At 38.7% G+C, this 24,504-nt stretch overlaps 1 protein-coding gene across 7 annotated transcripts in view; it reads right to left on the bottom strand.

The window, feature by feature from the left end:
• The window catches only part of TCF12 (transcription factor 12), a 177,216-nt gene that overhangs the window by 34,362 nt on the left and 118,350 nt on the right, over positions 1 to 24,504 (bottom strand). For 6 of the 7 annotated variants that reach the window (XM_075713958.1, XM_075713956.1, XM_075713957.1 and 3 more), the window contains exons 7-8: positions 21,972 to 22,107; positions 18,854 to 18,906 (exon numbers count right to left, since the gene is read on the bottom strand). In XM_075713958.1, the coding sequence (XP_075570073.1) occupies positions 18,854 to 18,906; positions 21,972 to 22,107 (189 nt within the window). Of the gene's footprint in view, positions 1 to 6,936; positions 7,013 to 18,853; positions 18,907 to 21,971; positions 22,108 to 24,504 lie in introns of those variants that run through there. The other variant, XM_075713962.1, reaches the window with a different exon arrangement.

Below are 24,504 nucleotides of genomic sequence, written 5' to 3'. Positions count from 1 at the left end.
AGCCTCTGTGGCTGCTGGCTCGCAGGAGGCTTGCATGGCTGTGCAGCAGCTCCCCAGTCTGTGCCCTATTTAAAGGGCTCTCTCTTCTGCAACAGCTGAGTAAGGCAGTTATAAATATGACGTGGCTGCTCAAGACGGCCTCTTTTAGCTATTAAACTGATAACAGTGACATCCAGGAGGCATCAAACCAGTTTTTCCTGGCTGACAGTCCCACCAAGACGAGGAATACTGTTAAAAGGTCAGCCTGTCTGCAAAGTCTCCTTGAAGAGGGTTGTCTCCAGCAGGTAGAAGGAGCCCATCTTCTAATCCCCTTAAACGCACTGCACCCGAAGTCATCGGATGTGTCTCCATGCTGACGAGCAAAACACTCTCCGACTGCGAATGGGAAATTCCCTTCTGATAAACACACGCCAAAACCAGGTTTTTACATGACTTATCAAGTGGAAGACTTGACTTTTTTGGAGCTGTGCTAGAATAGACATCAATCCTAACGCTGCAGTACTTCTCAAGGGCAGACAGCCTCCGCAGAGTGAAGTAGGACAAATGAGTTGCAAAGGACATCCAGTCAGAGACCCACATCGGTCTCTTCCGCACCCGGACCTGGTTTATGTTTCTCCAGTGGGAAAGGCAGGATGACAACTAAGATATTTTTTTGAGGGGTAGTGGTGGGAGCTGACTTCAGAACAGAGCTGAGAAGACATTATCTGTACTACCTCAGGTTTAAGCAAAACAAATGCATCACCCAGTTCTGAAATCTGCCCTGGCGATTAACATATGCAATGAACACTATCATGAAAGTTACACGGACCTAATATATCTAAGGATATATAATACCTAACAATCAAAGGATTACACAGTGTGCATCTGTTTACTAATACAAGTGCCAATAATATGAACATTAATTTGAAGATCTGCATTTACCGAATTTTATGCTAAGTAAAACTTCCAAGTCTCATTCTATAAATGCATTTAATAAATATAACACTGCGAGTCCTCCTGTTGGCATACTTCCTCTCAGGCAATTTTCCCATAATCTGTTTCAAATTCTTAAATATTTATCAATGTTTAATATTAATGTTAAAGGCAGATTAAAAAATAGCAATGAAGCAACCAAACCTTACTTCCGATGAGCTCATGCTATCTCAAGACCAAGGCTCCCATCACGCATCCTGTTTATGGAATTATGAATTATGTTACTCATTGAAGCCTAGTTATTAACAATTCTTGGAAGTTCAGGAAAATATTTATCAAGCCGCTGAAGACATAAAATTTTTTGAAACCAGTAAAGATGGATAACCTATTCTGTAGCTTGTAAACTCTGCTAAGTAGCCTATCTACATTCCATCAGCATCAGTCATGCACTAAGCAAGTGCGCACTGATGAATGATTTGTACATGTGGCAAAATTTTACAGCGTATTATCTGCAGGTTTTGTGGCAAAAGCTAGTTCTGCTGAAAGGCAGCTCTGGGAAAAGGAAACTTGTTTTCATGTTCATTATATTTCTGACAAAATCATGTACTAAAACTTCAGGAATGTAGAATAGTAACTACAGTTTTCCATGCTCCTCTCTACAGCAAGACAGAAGCTGCCAAAAAAAAAACCCCCAAAAAACCAACCCCACCCCCAAAAAACCCAACCCACCCTAAAATTCTTGTTTAGTTGATATTTAAGCAAGATATTAAAATGAAGAGCCCTGGTATACAAGATCAGTATACCATATCCTCAATCATACCTTTTGTTTCCAATACCAGGTGTAAAGGTTCACACATTTTAAAAACTCTTCTCACCACCCAGAATGAAAATAAAACACTCCTTTAAGAGACCAGAGCATCAGTCTTGCCTGCAAATCCAACCATAATTTTTAAGGATGGTATAAAATTCAAAGTCCTTGAAGTAGCTAAACTGAATTCCATCTTAAATAAATGTTTATGCAGTTTAGGCATGCTATACATGCCTATTTGGGTGTTTTTGAAACACAGAATCCCACTGCAAAGATACATAGCACAAATACTTCCTAGCTTCTTACCCAGTAAACGACAATTTTAAAGTCATGTTAAAAAGTGATAAGCAAACTTATCAAAAATCCCAAATTCAGCATACGGAAATCTTTTTGTCTGTTCTTTTGATTTTATTTTTTTAAATTGTAGTGTGAGGCAGAGATTGGAGGAAAAAGAAGGTAAGGCAGCAGGAAAAACACCAGAAATAAATATACATATATAGTGCTTGAAGATTCTTTTTATATTTTATTTGCTAAGCAAAATCTCTTCTCCACACTCTTCAAACTACGCTGTTACTAAAGGATGCTACAACTTAAGTCTTCAAAAATGCCTCATCAAATTCAGATTTTAAGGAAACAACAAAATGGAAAAGTTGGAAATAATCAGCTGTTTCTTAACCTGTTCCCTGTATTTCAGAAGGCTGTTATAGCTGCAGTAGGAATCCCCATCACCAATATTGACAACAGGAAGATGCATTAGTAGATATAACGCTATCTTTTGCATTTGTTTATCTCTTCTCGGGACTCACTAGTACTCTGTTTCTGTACCTCCAACGCAGACTATTGTATTTCTACAGACTTCCAACACGCACATGATTATGAACGCAAACGCACTGAGCAAACGGGGGTGTGTTACTCTTTGGTGCTCACATTTTGAGAAATATAGATCCATCCATTACAGCACCTGATCCCATCCCTAGCTGCTTTCATTTGCCCAAGGAAATGGACCTAACCTTCACTTTAAAGCATCAATAAAGCTTGTTGCAGACAAGACACCCTTCTGGCAGGGGACCACTGCTCAGCAGATTGGCAGTTCAACCCAATGGAGTGGAGCAGGGAAAACTCTCTTGGGCTGATGCATTGTAACTCGTCATTTTTTAGTGGGTTGGGGAGGGGAAAGAGAAGGGCAAGGAATGGGGTGGGGGGGAAATCCAGCTGACCAGTGTTTACTACCTCTCTTTATTCAATGTCCACAGCCATGTACCCCTAGAGATTTTCCAGATGATCTTATATTTGTCCTGACTTACAAATGTTAGCTTTGACCTTGTCTAAGTTGCTGTGGGCAGCATATGGCACAGAACAGCGTTAATTGTACTTTTCTCCCTGTATACTAACTGGCCCAATACTAATAAAAGCAGAATTGAATCGTTCTTTTTAGCACCTGGTTGCTCCAAAATTTACAAATGGAAAACATTTTACATTGATGTTAAAAGACTTAGTACACTATTTATTGCGTAACAGCTACAGAAAGGCGTGCCGTCGTGTCATCTAAGCATCATGCAATATTATTAACATGTTCCTCTCTGCTGTAGCTCTTGCGAGCGATGGCTGCAAGACAGGCTTTTTCTCCACTAAAAATACCCCAATATACACATATATACTCACACCTATGTGTATTTATTCATCTATACATATGTGGCCATATGTACGTATATATGTATGCACACACAGGGACACTTTTATACATAGCCTTTTCCACTCAAAATTCTCAAGCAAAAAACAAATTTCTCAAAAAAATCCCAATATGAACTTCTTTACAAAAAAACAAATCACAAAGCATTACATATCTGCAAAACACATATCTCTGCTGATTTTTTTTTCCTCCCTTTTTAAATAGGCATTGTAGAAATCTACTGTGAAAGAAAGATGCAGTAACTCCACCTTGGAAAAGGGCTCAATAAAATCTCAGCCTATGCTGAGAAAAACAAATATTTATTCAATAATAAAAAGTACTCATACGTAGACTGGCATATCAAATTAACCCATACAATATGCAGAATACAACAGTAATGTGTAATATATTCACAAATTCTCATATGAAAAGGTAGTCGTAGGTGATATAAAATAAAATATAATCAATAGTGTTCCTTAAAATGATTTATTTTTGTGATAACTGACACACTAGTCTATTGCGATCTATATAAAAATAATTCTACAGTACACGTAGAAAATAACCAGTTTATTTCTAAACTTGTAGGTAAACTGAAAAAAGTGGAAGTCTTTCAAGTCTATATTTTGTTCTTCATGCACAAAGAAGATATAAACCTTTTATTACTTAAATATTATTTTGGTGCTATTGCATTTTATAAAATTTAAATGAAAAGGCCGCAGTGAATGAAGAAGTTTGCTTAATTATTTAGTAGTTAAAGAATAAAATAAAAATGTTTAAAAAAGATAATTTCAATTTGTGCTATTATTTCTACCTAAACATTTTTGCAGCTTTTTTTTTTTTTTTAATGGGGGTTAGGTGTTTTGATTTTTGGGGGTCTACAGCACAGCTCTTGAACAGAAGAAAACGTAAAACTCTGAAGATAGATGTAATTTTTAACTATAATTTTTTTCCAAAAAGCTCTATATTAAGATTTTGTAAGCCGTCTAAGCTTATTATTAAACTGAGAATATTTTCTATGTATCAACAGGTGAAGGACCAAAAAAAACAAGAAAAAAGAAAAAATAGGCTAAATCTTCTAGTTCAGAGCAAGTGTTTTATTTTCTTTACAAACCAGATTAAGAACTTTCTGCTTTTTAATTTGGTGAGAATTTTTGAAATATTTTTTATAACACCTATTACATGTAACGGTAAAATTTTACTCCTTAGCAATGGATTTGTATTAAAACACGACTTTTCACTTTCCTGTGTCCCTCTTAAAATGTACAAAATTACAAAAATGGAACCTCTTCTAATAGTAAAACCCCCTGACTCAATTTTTAAACTTTTAACTTATTTGCCAGTGCACACATGACCATCTATTGGGGTGCTCAGATACTTGTTTTTTAGCTTAATTCTGGTTTTTTTCAACTTCTTAATTCTGTAAGCCAGAAAAAAGCTTAACATATTTAATAAAAAGTTTAAAACACACGTTTTCTGCATGTAATTTCCCACTTGCCTTGTGTGTAAATAAATCAGATTTTATATACATCAGCAGGTATCAAGGAATGTCAATATCTAAAATCTAATACAACAATCTAAATAAAAAATCTTGAACTCAAACAATGAGGTATGTACTATCAACTACTAATTGATCAAACAATACACATAAAAGCAGTAAGACATCAAAATTAGGGTATGTACTGTTCTCTCATTATGGAGAGGTTCACACAAAGATTTGGTACACACCAAGATGTGTGCTTCAAAAACTGTAACACGAAAACCAACCCCCCCAACTTCACGTATCCTTCTTCTGTATATTTAAATTAGTAATTTGCTCCAACTTGCAGAATTCCTAGGAAAGAAAATGCTAAAAGCGAGTGAGATGTTAAAAAAAAATTTAAATAAAACCTTGGGCAACATGATATAGGATCATCATATGATTTGTCATCTATTTACTAACTCTTCAAGCTCATAAAGGTCACCTCTGACCCATAACAGGCACATGCTATCAATTTTCAAGCCATGCTCTCCTACAGTACCAGCACTTCCATCTACTATATGCCTGGAAATACTTAATAAGATCAAAGCCTTTTTTCCTGCTACAAGAACAAAGAGAAATGTTGTAATAGAGTGATCTGTGCTCTAGAAAGAATAAAATCAAAACTCCATGCAAGTTATATTCCCTTTGCTTCAGGGGTATTGTATAGTTAATTTTACTTAAGTCTTATATATATCTTCACATAAAACTTCAAACAGATTGTTTTAGTCTAGGAGCAGACATGAAAGAAAAATCATTTCATATTTGAAAGACAGCTGGCATTTATACCAAAGGAAATGAAATGGAGACCAAGCAATTTTACCCATTCCCCTAACCTCTCCTCCGGTATCTTTTCTGTTATTCAAGAAGCTCATACACAGTATCTTTAATGAACATAAAGACGCAGAGTTTAATTATTTATCATTGAACAAAATTCTTGGCAAAAAGTTTACTAATAAAGGCAAAGTTCACATAGGTCCACGAGAGGAGAAACAGCAGTAAAACAAAAAAAAACCCAACCCACAAGAGATCTATATCAGCATCTCCCTTTTTTCTATTTAATGTTATTTTTATAACAGAAGAAAGCCAAAACCACATACAACATAAACAGACTGCAAAGAAACATAATGTGTTAAGTTTACCATCGTATGCTAGTTTTCATACGCAAAGATCAGAACTGTTGCCATACGAACTTAAAAATGCTAAGTATCAACCACGAAACAGAAATATCCCATTCAATTGCCGGAAAGTGAAAATCTAGAGAGAAGATTTATTTGTTTTCAGCATCTGCTTCCCCCCCTCCAGTGGCTGTAGCAATGTTTCGATTATTTCAAAGTCGCACAAGCGAGCCGACCGGCTCCGGGCCCGGCAGCGTTCACGGCCGGCGAGCGGAGGCTGCCCGACGCGCCCGGCAGCGCCGCGCTACCGGTGCCACGGCCGGGCTCGGGAGCGGGCGAGCGGGCAGCCAGAGCGGCCACTGCTGAGGCGCACCCGAGAAGGCTGCCCTGCAGCCGTCTGGAAGAGGAGAGGTTAAAAAAAAAAGGAAAACAAACAAACAAACAAAAGAACCCAAAACAAAACCAACAAACCCTAAGGAAAAGCCGCAGGCACGCAGGAACCCAAACTTCACTCCGCAGTGAGCGCCGCGCTGCCAGCACCTCAGCGCGCAGCCCGGCCCCGGCCCCGGCCCCGGCCCCGGCCCCGAGCGCCGCCTGGCTGCGGGCGGCCGCCCTCCGCGCTCCCGCGGCGCCGGACTCGGCGTTTCTGCGCCCAAGTGCGGAGACTTTCATCTCCCCCTCGCCCCGTTACGCGACGCAGCCCGCAGACCCCGCTGTAGGTTCTTTCGCGGGCCGCTCGCCCCCCCCCCCCGCCCCGGTTGCTCCGGCAGGGAACCGGTCGCCCTCTGGAAAGCACGCCGGACCCGCGGGGGCACCCCCGCGCTGCGAACTCGCATCTGCCCGGCGGCCGGCCGCCCCCCCAGCACGGCTGCCCGGCGCGCCGCAGCTCCCGAACAAAGGCGGCCGCCCTTACCGTCTTGCCGTTGTAGTAGTACATGAGGGAGTTGCTGCCCACCCCGGGGACGGGGTAGGCGCAGTACATGGCGCGGCTGGCGGCGGGCCGGCCTGAGGCGCGCCGCGCCGCCTCTCTCCACCGCACCCGCCCGCCCGCCCGCGCGCACGGAGCGCCTCGCAGGCGACTTATGCAAAGCAGGACTGAACCATCTCCGGGCGGGCGCGGGGGTAGGCCCGGGCGCGGGGCCCCCAGCCCGCCGCTCCGCCGCCTCTGCCCGCCGCGGCCCGGCCCCGGGCTTCGCCAAGCAGCGCGCGCGGCGGGGGGGGGGGGGGGAGGGGGAGGGGAGGGGGCACGCACCCTGCCCCGCGCGCAGGGCTCCGCCAGCTACAAGGGGACAGCAAATGGATACGTCCCGAGCCAGTTCACCTCGGGCTTTTTGCTTTAATTAAATTAGAGCGCTTGTGGCGGTGGAAGGCGCTGCCTGACGCAGCTCCGGCCGTGCGGCTCTGCCTGAAGTTGCTTCTGACTTTGGCAAACGCCTGGCCAAGCCGCGGGGAGCGGCCGGGAGCGAGTCCCGTGGGAAGGGGGGAGCACCCCGGCGGCGCCACCCCGCAGGCAGCCGGCGCGTCCCGAACACCCAGCCCGCCCCAGCACGGTCACCGGGCCACGGCCTGCTTCCGAGCCGGGGAGCCGGGGGCGGGAGGCCCTGACACACGCACGGCGCGTTCGCAAGATGCTGGGCTTAAAAAAAGAAAAAAAAAATTTTCATTTTCTGAAATCATCCAAAATCCATCTTTAAGGTACAATAGGCAAAGTATGATGGTTCTTTGGAAACATGAGCCCAGGCTCCCTTTATATTGTATAATACGGTTTTGTATGAAAAAAAGCAATCCTGTGCCCACGTAAGAAAGGGATGAAGAGGGAAGGTGGGGGACCCCAACAACTTTGGCACAGCGCAAAAATGCAAATTAGACAAGACAGCAAACAGACTGCAACTAACTTCCAGCACAAAAATCCCTCAATATTTGCACATTACCTATGCCTGCTTAAAGTATTTTTGCTTTCTTCACTGAACGGTGCCATTAACAAACATTAACTCTTAATGAGGTGTACTTTTTTTTTTTTTTTAATTCTCTACATATGAATGCAGCTGGTTATTAACTTAGCTCCTGGTAAGTCTGATTTCAATCCAGGAAAAAAAAGGTTAAAGCAAAAGCACATTTCTCCACCTCTAACTGTGTCAACTGCCAATGTTGTGAATTCTCCCTGCCTCCCTCCTGACAAAAGCAGGAAAATACTTCAGGATAAGGAAAAAAAAAAATGGGCAAAGTTCAATTCAGCAATTTACAGGGAAAGAAAGCAAGTCGCAGAAATTTGGTTCATTCTCCCAAGCACCTTGTGTGTCAGGGAAATCTTCTGAACTAAAAAGATCCGCAAGACAAATTGACTACAGTAGAATACTATGGTATTCTTAGTGGGTCTTCTGTACAATGTCCATCATCCCAGGACCAACTACTGTCATGTCTGTAAATTTACAGAATATGCACTTACTGACAAAAAATATTCACACCTCCAGCTTCAAATGTTTTTTTTTCAGGGAACTCTTCCAATCAATTAGGAGACTACTGTGCTCAGACTATGTTGGCAAATACATCCTGAAGTTCACATCAGCTGAAGAACACTTGCATTTTTACTGCAAGTCAAACTACGCACCAGAAATATTTAACTGTGCAGTAAAGCTAATGATATCTGAACCGAACTCTTCTCCAATACAAAAGACATAACAGCAGCAGCTGCAAAAAAGAACATCACTATACTTCAGACTATTAAATTGCCAGGCCTGCAGAGTGACTTGCGGCTTCCTTCTTCCCCTAGGGACCACAAAGACCCATTTCAGTCCCCCGAGAGTCCGTAAGGAGCTTTGATTTGCAGCTAACAATGCCATTCCTTAAAGCTTCTCACTAATGTTTGGGACTCTACAGATGAGATATGCTAAAAGATCTTCAGATCTTTGCATGCGCTACTTCTCACAGCGCACTAGATTAAAATCACTAATTCAGACTAACGTACAACTTAGAAAAAAGCCTAAACGCTGGAAAAGGCGCTTCCAGCTTGCAAGAGCTGAAGAAGTAAGAGAACCCCTTTTTTCTGAAGTAATTCAAGCACACAAACTTTTAAACCATTAAAAATACTTCCAGGGTAACTGGAGTCAGTTCTTGGAAGTAAAGACTATCATCAACATAGTTTTAATTGCTACTGTGCCTCCATGCACACATGCTCAGTTTTCAAAATAGTTGTATTTGAGATGAGGAGCATGATCAAGCCCCCTCTCGAGTAACAAGCATTATCCACCCATATTACAAGCAATTGGAAAAACGTTAAAACATACAGCAGAAAAACCTAACTTTACTACGCAGCATTGGGAGGGGGGCTTCTCCGCATTGCAACTGCCCTATACTTGTACAGAGCAATTGTAACGAAAAACGTACAGGTAATATTAATGGGTAATATATACTAACACAATTAACATTTATCAGTACAAGGAAATCATTGACGTTGTTCACCATCACATGGGTAAGACAACAGCGACACTATGATCAATAAAACTGAGTAGCGCCCCTGCAAATGCTGTCTGTTTGTAGACAAACTAGTTTACAGACTGGTACCTCCATAATGAGTCAATAAATGAATTTGCTCCTGAGCTACTTCCCCACAAATCAAAAGGATAACAATTTCATTTTACCGAAAAGGGAATTAGTTGTCCTACTCTGTTACATCAGTGGGAATAAAATCTTAGTGTATGATACTTGAAATTTGTCACTGTATCTGTTCTACATTTACCATACAAAAACATTGTTTCTCACAGGACATTTGCTACATCAATTCACCTTATAGGATCAAACGATAATTCCACCAAGCATATCAAACTTGAACCCACAGAAGTGTACTTTCACCAGAATAGATGAAAAATAAACCTAAAATGGAAGAATCTGAAAGACTGCGCAAGAAAGCTGTTACCAATAACTCTGTATTTGCAGGAACTACCACCAAATAACTATTCCAAAAGCTCCTGAAGTCCAAAGTAAGTTTTTGTTTTGTGGTTGCAATTTTTATAATCCCCATTTAAGCCAAGCGACAGCTGCTCTGAAATTTGTTTTCTTAAGAGAATCATGTTACAGTGAAATGAATCATAGCTGGATCAGCGATACTGTACTGGGTACAGTTGTTTACTCCATTTTTCCTTGGTGACAAGTCAAGGGTTAATCTTATGACTCAGCCTGACAAAACAAGTCAGCTGGAGACAGGGCCAATTTTTTAAACTTGATTTCAGACAGACATGCCGTCAGCAGAGGAGCACTGAACTGACATGCACTTTGTAGCCCGAATTGTTTCCACTCATGACCCTGTACTGTGTGTCAAAAACAATAAACTGCCTGTTTCTAAAGTATGTAAAGAGATTATGAAAGCTGATGCAGAGCGAAATACTGACCTAATAATAAACCAAGCTACCTGTAGGAGAATATTTTCAGAGATTGTTTTAACACTGAGAGATTTGGTGAATGAGCTAGATGTTCTCCCTGAAAGCAAACTTTTATGTGAAATACACTTCTGTCCAACTTGTCAGAGCCACAAAGCAAATACACAATAAGCATATGTGACCCATCATTTGAATTTATAAAAAATAAACATAATTTCTCCCGATCGCTGAAAATTATACCATATGAAAGATAATTATAGTACCATCTCAATGGGTGAGAGCCATCCTCTGGCCAAATGTATTCCACAAGACTGAAATACCAAAATACTTAAAAAAGATTTTTGCTTTTTACCACAGTTTTATTATTTTAAATGGGTCTACTCAAACACACAAGTAGCAAAAACTTTTACAATTCATTATGTGCAACTAGAAATTAAAGTTCCTTTTCACCAACAAAAGCAACTGTGATGTGTAAACCCAAGTATCACAAGTTTCCTCATGGAGAGTTAGCTTCAATCCTGCTGAAAGAACGGTAACATGGTAAGAGCCCAAGCCTGCTTTTGATGGGGATACCAATTCTATTGTTCTTACTGATTTCCATTTAATTTCTTAGGGGCTAGGTTAACCTGCTATTTTTGGAAATAAGGCAAAGGCAACTGCCCTACAAGTCTCTCCTTTTCTCCCCACTCTGTCCACAGTTGGAACTTACTATCAATTTCAACCACATTCGACAGAGGAACAGAAGTCTCACAACCGATTAAGTTCTTACCAGTTCTAAGAAAACTGGAACTTGAACAGAAGAGACAGACCCCAACTGATGCCCCATTGAAATAAAGGCAAGGAATGGGGGATAGAGGATAAAAGACAAATTCATAGAAAATTAGTCCGATACTGAACAACCTGTTGCTAATTAAAACATACATAGCAACTTTGAGCTGCTTCTCTTGCAACAATTCAGAAAAAAAAATTCTAGACATCTTAGAACTCCCAATATAACTTATTTTAAACCCAAACATTTATGATGATTAACTACATAGCAAGGCCAGAGTTAGGATCATCAATAAAGGATGCACTGAACATCATGCATAATGTGGCTGTTAGAACAGACAAGGTTTCAAGTCTTAAGACACAAACCTGGCTGTTTTAAGGGGAAAACACATTGCTTATTATACAGTCCTCTAATTAATCAATTCAGTTAAGTAAATGTTAATTTATTTTAAAATCCTGGAAGTTTAGTCTTCTGTGGTTAACCAACCACTAAGTATGCTATTCAGCAGAGACAGAGCAGAGTAACAGTATGGAAGACAATTTAAAACAAACCAGGGGACAAAATTTGATAGGCAAAACCCCACAATATCCAAACGAGGATGTTTTAAGCAAATTAGTTTACTCATCTATGCAAGAGCTGAAATGGTTTGGTGGTTTTCCTGTTCAAAAGGTTTGTCTTTAACTTCACATTTAACATTCATGTTACTATAACCAGGGAAGAGGGGACAGTTTGAAGGGATAGAGAACAGACAACAAATACTAATGAAATTCATATTAGTTGCTATCCATTATTTTACCTAGCAATATCACAAGGTTTTTGGGGGGTTGGAGGTGGTTGTTGGGTTTTTTTGGAAACTACAGCTAGGAAGTTTCTCTTTCAGCAGTTTTCCAAATAATATTGAATTTCAGGTGTTTAAGTTAATAATATTGAACTTCAGATGTTTAAGTTTTTACATAAATATTTTACTAGAGTGGCAAGAATGAGGAAAAAAGTGTTGTATATCAGATTTTTCAGAATCAAACACAAAACAATTTGAGAAGGTTTTAAAACTTGTTTCAAAATCTTTCAAATACAACTTATATAGGATATTGCTCCAATTCAGGAAGTTTTATTACTTTGCTGAAAGTATTAAGCACTTAAGGTTTGAAAGCCTCTATATGAAGGTCTTAACTACCCATATCTGCATTAAAAAGTAAACAAACATGTTCATTATCCTGAGGCAATAAATTATCCCATCAGAAGCCAGATAATCATCATCCAAAAATGTGCTAAAAACCTACCCAATCTAAAAATGTGTATAGGCCTTGAAAGAATTTTAAAACCTGAAATGAATTAGCAAGGCTGCGTTATTGAAACTTGCAGAAGACGACTACCTGAATTACAAAGCTTTTCACATCAACTCAATATGGCCAAGAAAATTTATTTGCAAAATTAAGAAGTGATTAAGGGGTCCCTCTGCTGGTCCAACCTTAGTATCATTTAACTTTTATTTCATTACTGAAGTACAGTGCATTTTTCACTTTCTCCCTTCACCAAAACAATGCAGCTACACCTGCACTTGTGTGATCGCCCTGTAGGTGGCTCCATAGTCAAAACCTGAGCCCAGCCTAATATATCAATGCACACACACTTTTTGGATTTATTAAATAATTCAGTGTCAGAGAAGCTTTAGAAGATTGCATGTCAAAATGCAGAGAGCTAATTGTGCCTCAGCATATACTTCCTTGCATCTCTCCCCTTCTGTACTCCCAACTTGCTGCTTGGAGAAACTGTTTTGCAAATGAAGCTGAATGAGCTATCAAAAACCAAACGAGCAATCCCTCTGTCATCCACAGTTAGGAGTCCACCTACTACTTCCCTACAGAAAGAAAAAACACTGACAACTAATCCTAGCTATCAGCACAAACGGTATGAAATCCCATAACTAAATCTCCAAGACTGTACAACTTGTTTGCTTTCTAAGTCTTGACATCACAAGAAACTCTGTGGCACTAAAACGAGCTAATTTAATTCAATTTCTTCAGTGCATAAACACACATCTTAATCTGAAATTTCATTTAAAGATTATGCAGTGCTTTAATTTCAGTACCATTCTTTTGAAAAAAAAAACAATCAATTTTTGTATTGCCCGTTTCTGATCAATGGCACGGTCATGGGCAAAGCAACCTGCCCAAGCCCAACATTTGGGCTAGAGCAAGCAACGGAAAAGAAACATGTCGGTTCAACAGCACGTAAAAGTCCGGCAACACAACGTTGCTCACTACTTTCCCAGCTGGCTTCAGGGATTATAAAAGCCTTCCCACCAAAACCGCAAGTATTATCAAGCAAAAGATATTAAGAAATAGCCTTCAAAAAAGCTTTTATCCTTATCTATTGTTATTAAACACCACACCAATTTATGGTAATGGCCACATTAACCTTTGAGGTAAAGCAGGAGTTGCAGCAATTCCATATAACTTCTCCCTAAATTACACGAGCTGCAATTCAGTCATGGTTTTTTTTCAGATAACAGTTTTTAGAACTATGCACAGATTTAAGGTTCTTTTATGCAGATCTACACTCTAATTTAAGAGCATCTAATATGTTCATTTTGATATACTGTGAAAACGTCAAAAATAAAGTCTCTCCAGTAAATCCAAACACGGAGAAATAGTTTGACATCATTATATATCCCTCATATATGTATATGCAGGATTTCCACAGAACAGATCTTTCAATTAAGCAACCTCACAATAATAGTTCACCACAGTCAGATGAAAAGGTAGTTAGTTTGGAAAAATGATCTGATTGCAATAAAAAAAAAATGCTATTAAGAGAGGGTTACTTAAGTACCTTCACCCTAATTCAGTGAGAACTCGATCTGAACTCTCACAGCAGGACTTTGCAAGGGACTGCTTAGCTGTTTAATGACAGCTAAATGTTCTTGTATAGCGAAGAGCAGGTGGGACACTATATGGGTTACTGCTGTTTTCAGATAGATTTCAAATACAGGCCATGTTGAAAAAACCTAGAATAATCCAACCAGAAAACCAGGTCTTTTTCTTAATAAACATAAAATCTCAAAGAAACACTTTTACTTGGTTTGTAACATAATTTAGGGGTTGGATGTTTTATATAGTTGCTTTTTGTGAAAGCTCTCAGATGAACATGGTGCTGAGAAAGGAGTACAGAGCAAGGCCCTAAAAACTTTATCCCTTGAATCAGGTGACCAAAGAATGAGCATAAAGCGGAAGAACGGAAGATGGAAGAGTTAGTCATGAGGAAGAAATCGCAAGTTGTGTTGCATTATCCATAAAAATTTATTTGCTCAGTTTTGTTATTTAAAATTGCCTTCTAAAACACAGCACAGTATCAGAGGCAAGGGTCAGGCAAGTTACTGCTGTCTTTGAGAGTGTTAGATACTAAAGACAAGTGACAGTTGAATGTATCACTTGACTGCACAAGGCAATTCAGAACAGCTCTGAACAAACTAAATGCTGCTTTTTACGTTTTGACACCATTTCTGGCCAGTGGGAACAAACTTTACAAAAAAAAAAAATCCCACTAGACAGTCAGTTAAACATAACATCACAGTCAGCTAAACATCACACAAAATATCTACCCAGGATGCTCCAAGTTTTTATTCAGAGCCACAGACTTCATAAACATATTCCAGGGATATTGCTTTACACCAGGCTACTCCAATACACTTTGAACTTGCTAATATTGAGGCTAACTCTCTAAAGAAAGTCCTCTTGTGGTGAATGTTATATTATTTTTAATACAATCTAAACATTAAAGTCTCAAAAACTGGGTTTCAGATAAAGATTCAGAGGACTGGATCCTTTCCACTCCACCATTTCAGATAATCTCCTTTTGCCCTTCAGGAGAGGTGGAGGAAGTGGGGAGCACAGAAAGGAGTAAGATCTATTATTTTTCTTCTGGTACCATTGGTATCTTTACGAGACAAGTCTTGACATATATTTCTCAAACTCGGTCTTAAATGACTAGCATGATACCCAAAAGAAAAGTGCCTTAAATGTTTGGGAGGTAGTTCCATGCATTCAAACTAAGTCTTCTCTAGCTTTTCTTCATAAAGAATTCTTGCAGTAAATTAGGACCCATGGACTATATGCATGCTGTAGAGGATGATAGATGAGGAACCTCTATAATCCAGCTATAAATTGTCTTAAAGTTATTGAAAATCATAATGAGTTTGAATTTAGAAAGAGATCTCTGGTATTAGAAAATATTCATTTGACAATCTCTTATTAAGTAAGTGGCAATATAAATTAATATTAACTGATAGTCTCAGATATTGTGGAAGGTCTAAAGTACTCAAAACAGTTATTAGAAATGGCACTACACAGAAACCAATCAAATATTTGTGCCTGTCTGTCACAGCTGATATTCTGTAACAAAAACCAACAGACATGATGTATTTCAGGTTATTTCTCTGATATGAGAGTAATTAAATGGCAAAAGAATCGTGATAGATATTCACACTATTTTTCTTAGTATTATGATTTCATGATAGCTACTGATTATGGTACTAATCATAAAGATTAGTTTGAAATATTTTCTGACTACACATGTAAATAGTACGTTTCTACTCATAGCCCATCCATAATTAGATGGCAATCTCCCTGCGTGTTTCCAAGTGAGCCTTACTTTTCTTTCTTCTCCCTCTGTGGACTGAACAGCTCTGAAAACCCTGACACTCTGCTCTTCCTAACTCAGCCCTGCCGATTAGTTACAACTGGTTTCAAGCGTTACTAATTTCTTGGCTTAGTTAAGGTAACTCCTACAATCAGAAAAATTCTCAGAAATACAACAGTTTTGAATCTCTGAGGATAACGTAACTAACTGAGCAGTATTCCACACCCCACCCCCCACTTATAAATATAAACGGGGCATCATAATCTTTCTGTTCACTCAAGCCTGGCTTGAGCTAACAGTGAGAAAAAAATAAACCACTGATTTTTTAGTTCCTATCCTCCCCACAAGGCTTTAAATTTAGTAGTTGTAGTTCAACATAAATGCTTGCATGTCAACATGCACAAAGTTTTGGGCAATGACTCACCACTTTGCAACTTAGGACAGGAAAACTTAAAAATGCATTTTCCTGGTGCATTTAATTTTTACAGTAAAAGGACAAGTTCAGATTGAGTTGCATTGCAGAAAGTAACTAAGCAATTCATTAGCACTCTTCTCTGTAACTATTTCTACTTCAGGCCCTGATAAGAATACATGAAAAAAGATAAACCTCAAAGCAAGTAATTTGAGAAAATACCACACAAATTCAAGAGAAAAAGAAACAAACTAGAGGAAGATTTTTTTTTTAAAGAACCATTATTTCTTAAAAGATTGTTATTAAATTACAGTTCTCTAGGAAATCAAATTACTGTTGAGTATCTGTTGACATGGTAGCCCTATACTAACACAAAAAGATTGCAGAAAACAATCTTTTAGAAACTGAAAAATTAAAAAAATACAGATTTGTATAATAACATTAGGTATCATCTTTCTTGTGACTTTCCATATTATAATTAAAATTCTCTGCACTACCTATTAGCTAAATCAATTTTTATCTTTCCCACAACACATTCTGACCTCTTACCGACGTATATTTTAAATAAAGACAACACTTACATAATTATCTACTCAATTTAAATTTCCTATGATGCTCAGTGAAATTTAGTTTTGTGTCATCTTCCAAACACATAATATCTCATATCACTTTTTTTTTTTTAATATGTCATTATACTTCAAGGCTCTATTCAGCACTGAAAGCATTGAAATACAGAGAAACAGTACTGAAAAACTGCAGCATCGCAATCACTTTATTGCGCAGATTGGTACAATGCTAACACAAATAAAATTTATCAGCATTTTGTTGTCTATGCTCTTCTCACAGAAGAAGAATTAAATGAAAACCGTTTGAAAAATACTGCTTCTTAAAATTAAAGCCTGGTAAGAGAAATGAGAGAAATTTTTCATCTGCTAAAACGATCTCTTTACCTGGCTGACGCTACTAAATATTAAACATGTAATGCAAGCTTTATTACTCGCCTAGAATTACAGTAATAAATTACATGAAAATTGCACTGCTATGTGTTTTAGCTTCTCTGACATTTTAAATATATTTTTGTTAATCTAGCAGAAATCATCTGCTAGACTGTAAAGCCACCCTACATAACACGCAACTGTTAAAATGTAAATTGCCAAACTATTTTTAGCTGCTGCTGAAGGGGAGAAAAAAAAAAGGGGGGGGGGAGTGGTGGGGAAGGAAGAAGAAGAATATTCCTGGCCTCGGGAATAATGATTTGAGGCATTGTGTTCATTTTGTTTATCAAGCAGCTATTCAGCCTCTAGTGGGGCCCAAGTGCTTATGCAAGCAAAAGCTTTTAAGAGTGCCTGCAGCTGCAATCCTGGCTTCCAGGTAGGCTGCAGGTTCAGAGCACAGCTGCCCCAGGCTATCTATACTATCTCAGCTCCATCTGGAAGTATGGTTAAAATAGGATTTCAGATCCCATGTATCACCGTGAGCAGGGAGAGGGAGAAGGGAAAGAGAGGGAGGAGAGAACATGGGAGATGCGAGGACTAGGAGACACCATCCGCACTTCAGACTCAATACAAAATGAAAAGATCAGACCCATTTTGCTCCCGCTATATTACTGCTGCCTGGGCAGTATGTTCTATTCAGCCTATCCGGCTTTGAGTTATGACTCATCCAAGTGCACCTGCGCCCATGTGTTAAGTACTGCCAAATAAAAGCCCAACATCCATTTACACAACAAAGAGATGTACCCCGCAAGGCAGTGGAGCTTCCCCCTCCCCTCCTGTTTGTTCTGAGCAGGGGAAGAAAAAAAAAAAAAAAATCATTCTGTCCTTCACTTCACTGGGGATTTTTCACTTCACGTGAATTTTTAAATGCAGATTCATTTATAAACAATTTTCTTCCTTTTAAGAATAAAGCGTATTTAATACCGCAAAACACCCCTATAGCATTAGATTATCACAGCCATTAATGATTTTTCCACCAAAACCCTTCCAACCTTTTTCATCAAAGCCCTTTATTCTCGAAGGATAAATTTTCAAGCAAAGAGGGATCAACAAACTAGTTGCTTGAAAGCTTTCCTGATGCTAGGCTGAAGTTAGGAAAGGCTTAATGAAGGCTTTAAAATCCACCAGGGCTTCACAATGAACATCTGACTCGGTGATTTATGCATATTAATAACCTCAGTCCTACTGAGGCAAGCTGAGCTGTACATGTCCTCCGAATCTTAATGTCTTCAGCTCCACTGGGATTATTACAAATGTAAATTTCTAAGATTCTCAGCTATTAATCTCTGTCTGTCCTCCTGTTCAGCAACATAATGACTAATTAAACATCAAAAGACCTGTACAGGAGATCTTCTTTGACAGCTCCTGGCCCGGCTCTCTTCCCAAGAGAGGAATTCAAATGACAGGGACAAGTGGGTAGGAGCATATGAGCAAGCTACAAATCACTGCTATGAAATCTAAAAATTCCACATCAAATGTGTATTTAGTCCTCCAGAACCACTCCCAATTACCTAGCCTAGCTGTTCATGTCCAGCAGATAGCCTTCCTAATGCTAAAGTTAAGTAATTTGTATGTACGTCAGGTAAAGACAGCACAATTTGAGCCCGATTTGTTTACTATAAGTTAAAAAACGTAGTACTTACAGAAGAAGGCAAACCAGGGGGCACCTTTCTTACTTTCTTTGTCTGTAGAGGATCTGTACACAGAAAAACAATGTTTCATCAAGCATCTACATTAGGATGAAAAAGAATAAATAGCTACGCTATACAGTTTTTTCTTTCCACGATGGATTTCTTGTTTTCCTATTTCATGCATATTTTTTTTATTCTATGCCAATGAAATTTGTCTTTCACATAAAGACAAGAATGTGCTTAAATATGTAACGCACCTATGTTCTTCTCTAAAATAAAGCTTTGCTAAATAATTACTTTCAATTCTTTCCATAAGGACAGCAGTTATTCCTAAGACCACTAGCAGTGAAGGGTACACTGATGCCCTTACACACTTGCCAAGAAACAAAGTGAGATTTTGAGATATGTAAGGAAGAAAATGAGACTGATTAGCGAGAGAAATGCTTTCCCTTTCTGCACTTCAGAGTAAAGACAGAACTATCAAAAAGGAATTTATGACATGTTAAAGTATGATTTATACTCTAAAATACTAACATGATGTAAATTTCTGTAGCTTTTAGACTATACCAAGGTTGTAAATAAACAGCACATCCAATGACCTAAGTACTTAAGTAATAAAGGCAATACAACTCAAATTTGCATATAATAGTAAAGCTGGAAGTACGATACCTGCTTCCTTCTACCAATAATTATTGTAACATCACAAAAGTACCCAGCAATTTCAGTACCTAAATCAAGAATCTGAACCGGTTTAGTCAGCTGCTAATAAAATTAATCTGAACAGTATGCATGCAAATTAGAAGTTAATTGATGTTCTGAAGACAAGTATCTGGCAAGATTACCAGTCTTACAGTTGACCAATTGAGTCTTCAATTAAAATACAAAATTCCTATTTTTCTGTTTTCATTCATCATTTAATCACAATTTTATTATATGATATGACAAGATAAAGGTGAGATAAGGTGAGAATATCTGCTGGATATCTTTACTCTGATCATTCTCCACAGGGCATGTTCAAAAAGAAAATAAAAGTACTTCTGGAAGATATACTTACACTGCACTCAAAGTGTCACCTGGAAGGGAACACTGGTTGGTTTCAATGAACTTTAATAGCAAATTTAAAGAGAGTTTGTTAAAATCCTGGTCAGGCAACTCCTTCTCAGGCATAAAATGGCCATAATTTGATGTTGCTTTAAGTTCTCAGGCAGCAGTTTTGTAAAATTTAACTAGTCCATTTAAAAAAAAAATAAAATAAAATTCAGACATACTTTCTCAAACCATTGGAAACAAGACTTGAGATAAAAGTGCATTTCCTTTTCCTGGCATTTCTGGAAAAACATTTCCATGAATTTGTAACGACCACCTGCCATTTCCTGGGTTACAGTCCCCCAGATTCAGCCATGATGGAAAGAGGAATATCATGCTATTACCAGTTTGAACAGGTTTATACCCCTGGGGCTTCTCTTTCAAAGAAAAAAAAAAAAAAAAAAAAAAAGGAGTACTACTCTGAAAACACCTAGCTTCATTTTGTTTAATTTAATAGTATCTGGAACTTACCAAACTCTATATAGTTTGCAGAAGAAACTAACTTAATCACATATTCAAGTATATAATAGAAATCAGACAATCTCATTTAGGACTCTCCCTCAATGACTGCTTCATACCATAACCTTTCTGCCCACGTCAGTATCACTCTGTCCAGCACCCAAAGTCATGCTCTGATAACCCCCCTGTTACGCAAAACCACAGCAGGTTACTATTATAGCAGTTTCTCACTATAACCTCTTCAATGGAGGCTAAAACGTTAAAAAAAAAAAATATTTAAAATCCAACTCTTTTCTATTAAAGTTCAAACACCCTTTCAAGCAGCAAACAGTTTCACTGAACTTTCCTCAGACTGTTCCTCTTCTGAAATGGATCTGAAGAACTGCTGCCTTCGATTCTCATATTCTGAAGAACATGAATACTTACAAAAATATTTGTAAAGAAAGACAACCCCAGATTAAATGGTGGTTGTCTTGACAACAGGTTAAAAAGTTATACAAAAATGGTATTTTAAGATACATATATATACACACACACACATATATAGGTAAAGTTCCAAAGTCATATTTTTATAATTAAAGATTTAAAAAACAATTTCAAGCATGTTCAGGACTATTTTAATGCCCAAGGGAGTTTTCAGTTCTAGTTAATACTAAAGTTACTGCAAGAAACAATTTGCATTTAATGAAATTTTGTTTTGGGTAAAGTATGGTTTAAGCTATATAGTTCCAACAAACAAGATCTTATTATGGAATATAAGTGCCATATAGAATGAGGGGCATGAAAAAACCAAACATATAACTAGACTAATCCTAATGACATAACATGCTAACATTGAAATATGGTAGCTTTTAAACTAGAATATCAGGTTACAGTCTCTCTTTTTATACCAATAAGAATTTTTAAAAACTTGCACACCCAATTATTCGTGATAATCTTATAGCAGAAACAATAGAACAGCTGGCTCATTCTTGGTTCTCTAATTCAATAGAAAGTCTTCAGAGCTATGAAATATTACCACTGACTATGACCGAGTAGGAAAATTCCATTTATCTCTAAGTATCTCTAGAATAAAATATTAATATTGTCATAGGACTATAACAATTTTTAAGCAAGTTCCTGCCTGCATATTTTGCAACGTAGTTTGATTTTAGGATAAACTACTAGTCTCCAATTGCTAAGAACTTTAAAGGCATGTTGAACCAATTACAATGAACTATATATTGCCCTGAATAAAGTTACTTTTAGCATATAAAAGGATAATTGTTTCCCCTTTGTGTCTTTCCCCTACTAAATAATGGTAATGACCTCAAGGTCAGGCATTTCCAGGAGTTAATGATGGCATGGGTTAAGGGCACTCAGCTGGTCATCAGCTCCTATCCATCTGTCATTATTGCTTTTGCAATTAAGGGTTTTATTGGAGTTTCTTGTTTGTTTTATAAGCAATAGCGACCAGCAGTTTGCTGTAATCTGAATTGCTCAGTACAGAGCAATCTCCAGTATATAAAATGAACTGTCAAAGAAAATAATAAAGTCTGCAAAATGCATCACGAACAAAAGTTTAAAAACCGTCTGTATTACTCACCAAGAGCTGGTGAGTCATGAAGTGGTCTTCGGCGTTGATTTGTGCCAGAAAATGGGTAGTAGGGTGTTCCAGGTTTTCCCGAGGATGACAGCTGACCTGGACTTCCAAGCCCCATATCTGACCGAAGTAGACTAGGCTGCAAAACATACAGAGAAAAGTAAAATTAAGCTCTATGACAACTCAGCTGTTAGTAAACTAGGCTAACAAACTATGAACCACACATACTGCTCTTGGCATTTATAGGAATTTACTGGGCCTTCAGTGAAGGTCTTAAGAGTTTAAAAAAAGAGTTGACTTTTTAAAATTAGTATTCAGAGAATATACTACAGCATAATTCAGAAAGGCAGAGAAAGTTTGGCTGTGAGCCTCCAAAAAAACATAACCATTTCAGTTTAAAACATCTGAAAGAATCAATTCATCCTTAAAGTCTAAACAAAAATTATAATATTTTGTTTAGTTTGCTATGTAACACCTCTTCTATTACACAATATAAACATAATTGATAAAAACTGCTAAGAGTTTATAGTGTGACATTAGGTTTTAGCACATACTTAGAAATCCAGACTTATATTACATTCATAAAAACATGGAATAATTGTCCAAAAAAATCAAATGCAGACAAAAGAGATAACAGATTAATGCACAGAACATAAAAAATTATGACATTTTTAAAACTTCAAACCAACAATGTAGTTGAACCCTACCTTTTTTGTTCCCTTTTCATGCAGTAAATAGAAAAACATTCTAAACACTTAACAAGAGCATTATATATTGTTTGGCCTCATGTTATTTGGACTTCTTCTTTGAAACTGAAATGAATGTTGGTGATTTATGAGAAGATAGTTTTTCCATGGTTGATAGTATGCTTAGCCTTGTTTTAGTCTGAAAATCCCCAGACTTGGAGTGAAACCCACAAAACTGTACAGAAAACATAATGCTACCAGGCAGGAAAAATGCATTCACTGCCACTTCACTCCTGGCTGTTGCATACAGCTTTCCTCACACAGCAGCATCCATTCTGTGTTACACATAGCTAAAGACACATCGCTTTTAGTATTTGCAAAATCAGACAGTGTTTTAAGGTCACCATGGAACCAGCAGCCTTGAGAAACAAGTGATTTGATTTCTTCATACTTGGTCATTACGTAGCGCAGTCTTACTGTTACAGAGGGTGAAGCACGGCTGTCGGATTGCAGGACAACAGTTATGTTTTGCCTACAAACTACACTACCAGTTCAATTGTCAGATGATGCTAAGACAGAAACTGCTGACTGGATTAACTTCTACACCAAAACAAACTTGAGGTGCCACCTTTCTCCTTCAGCCCCACTGCTCCCAAGCCAACTTTCTTCCTCTCCTCCAACTGCTCTCAACGACAAAGTTCACGCACAGCCGGGGGTTCCCAAGGCGTCAAGCATGCACGCTTGCAGACTGCATCACGGCAGGAACCACTCTAGCGCTGTTGCCTTCTAGGGCTGCAGCAGACCACTGGAATACGTGTGGAGGCCATTGCTCCTGGCTCTCCCCACCTTGCCTTCTAAGGGCTTGTCGTGGTTTAACCCCAGCTGGCAACTCAGCCCCACACAGCCGCTCCGCTCACTCCCCCCACGGGGGGATGGGGGAGAGAATCAGACGAGTGAAAGTGAGAAAACTCGTGGGTTGTGATAGAAACAGTTTAATAGGTAAAGCAAAAGCTGCAGACGCAAGCAAAGCAAAACAAGAAATTCATCCACTGCTTCCCATCAGCAGGCAGGTGTTCAGCCATCTCCAGGAAAGCAGGGCTCCATCACATGTAACGGTTACTTGGGAAGACAAACGCCATCACTCCGAACGTCCCCCCTTCCTCCTTCTTCCCCCAGCTTTCCATGCTGAGCATGACATCATACGGTGTGGAATATCCCTTTGGTCAGCTGGGGTCAGCTGTCCCGGCTGTGTCCCCTCCCAACTTCTTGTGCACCCCCAGCCTGCTCGCTGGTGGGGTGGGGTGAGAAGCAGAAAAGGCCTCGACTCTGTGTAAGCACTGCTCAGCAATAACTAAAACATCCCTGTGTCATCTACTCTGTTTCCAGCACAAATCCAAAACATAGCCCCATACTACTATGAAGAAAATTAACTCTGCCCCAGCCAAAACCAGCACAGGCCTGAATACCCTCATTCATAAACAAATGTATTTTTTGGATTACATTATATTATTCAAGCTGTTTCTTTTGGTGCAATGACTTGTGAAAGGTGAGGCTAACTCGCATGGCTGTCAGTAAGGTACTAAATCCCTTCTAACTTGCAATGAACTGGGATTAGCAGAAAATCCAGAGTTCTATATATAATTACAGACTATATATATAAAAAAGCAATAACTTCACCTGTGTTTTTCCTGATAAATGGTTTTGCATCCTATCACTACTGAAATTTCTATCTTTCACTTGTCTGATGACTAATTTGAGCATGAAAATCTTATATTTTAATTGAAAAGAGTAGGATGTGAAAGAGTCACCCCGTTACAAACTAAAGGAGGGCCGAGAAGTGTTAACTATTT

The sequence above is a fragment of the Pelecanus crispus genome, chromosome 7 (genome assembly GCF_030463565.1).
Source record: "Pelecanus crispus isolate bPelCri1 chromosome 7, bPelCri1.pri, whole genome shotgun sequence".
In the NCBI taxonomy this organism is placed as follows: Eukaryota; Metazoa; Chordata; class Aves; order Pelecaniformes; family Pelecanidae; genus Pelecanus; species Pelecanus crispus.
Note: the sequence above shows the minus strand (reverse complement) of the source record. Positions and strands in the feature narration are given on the sequence as shown.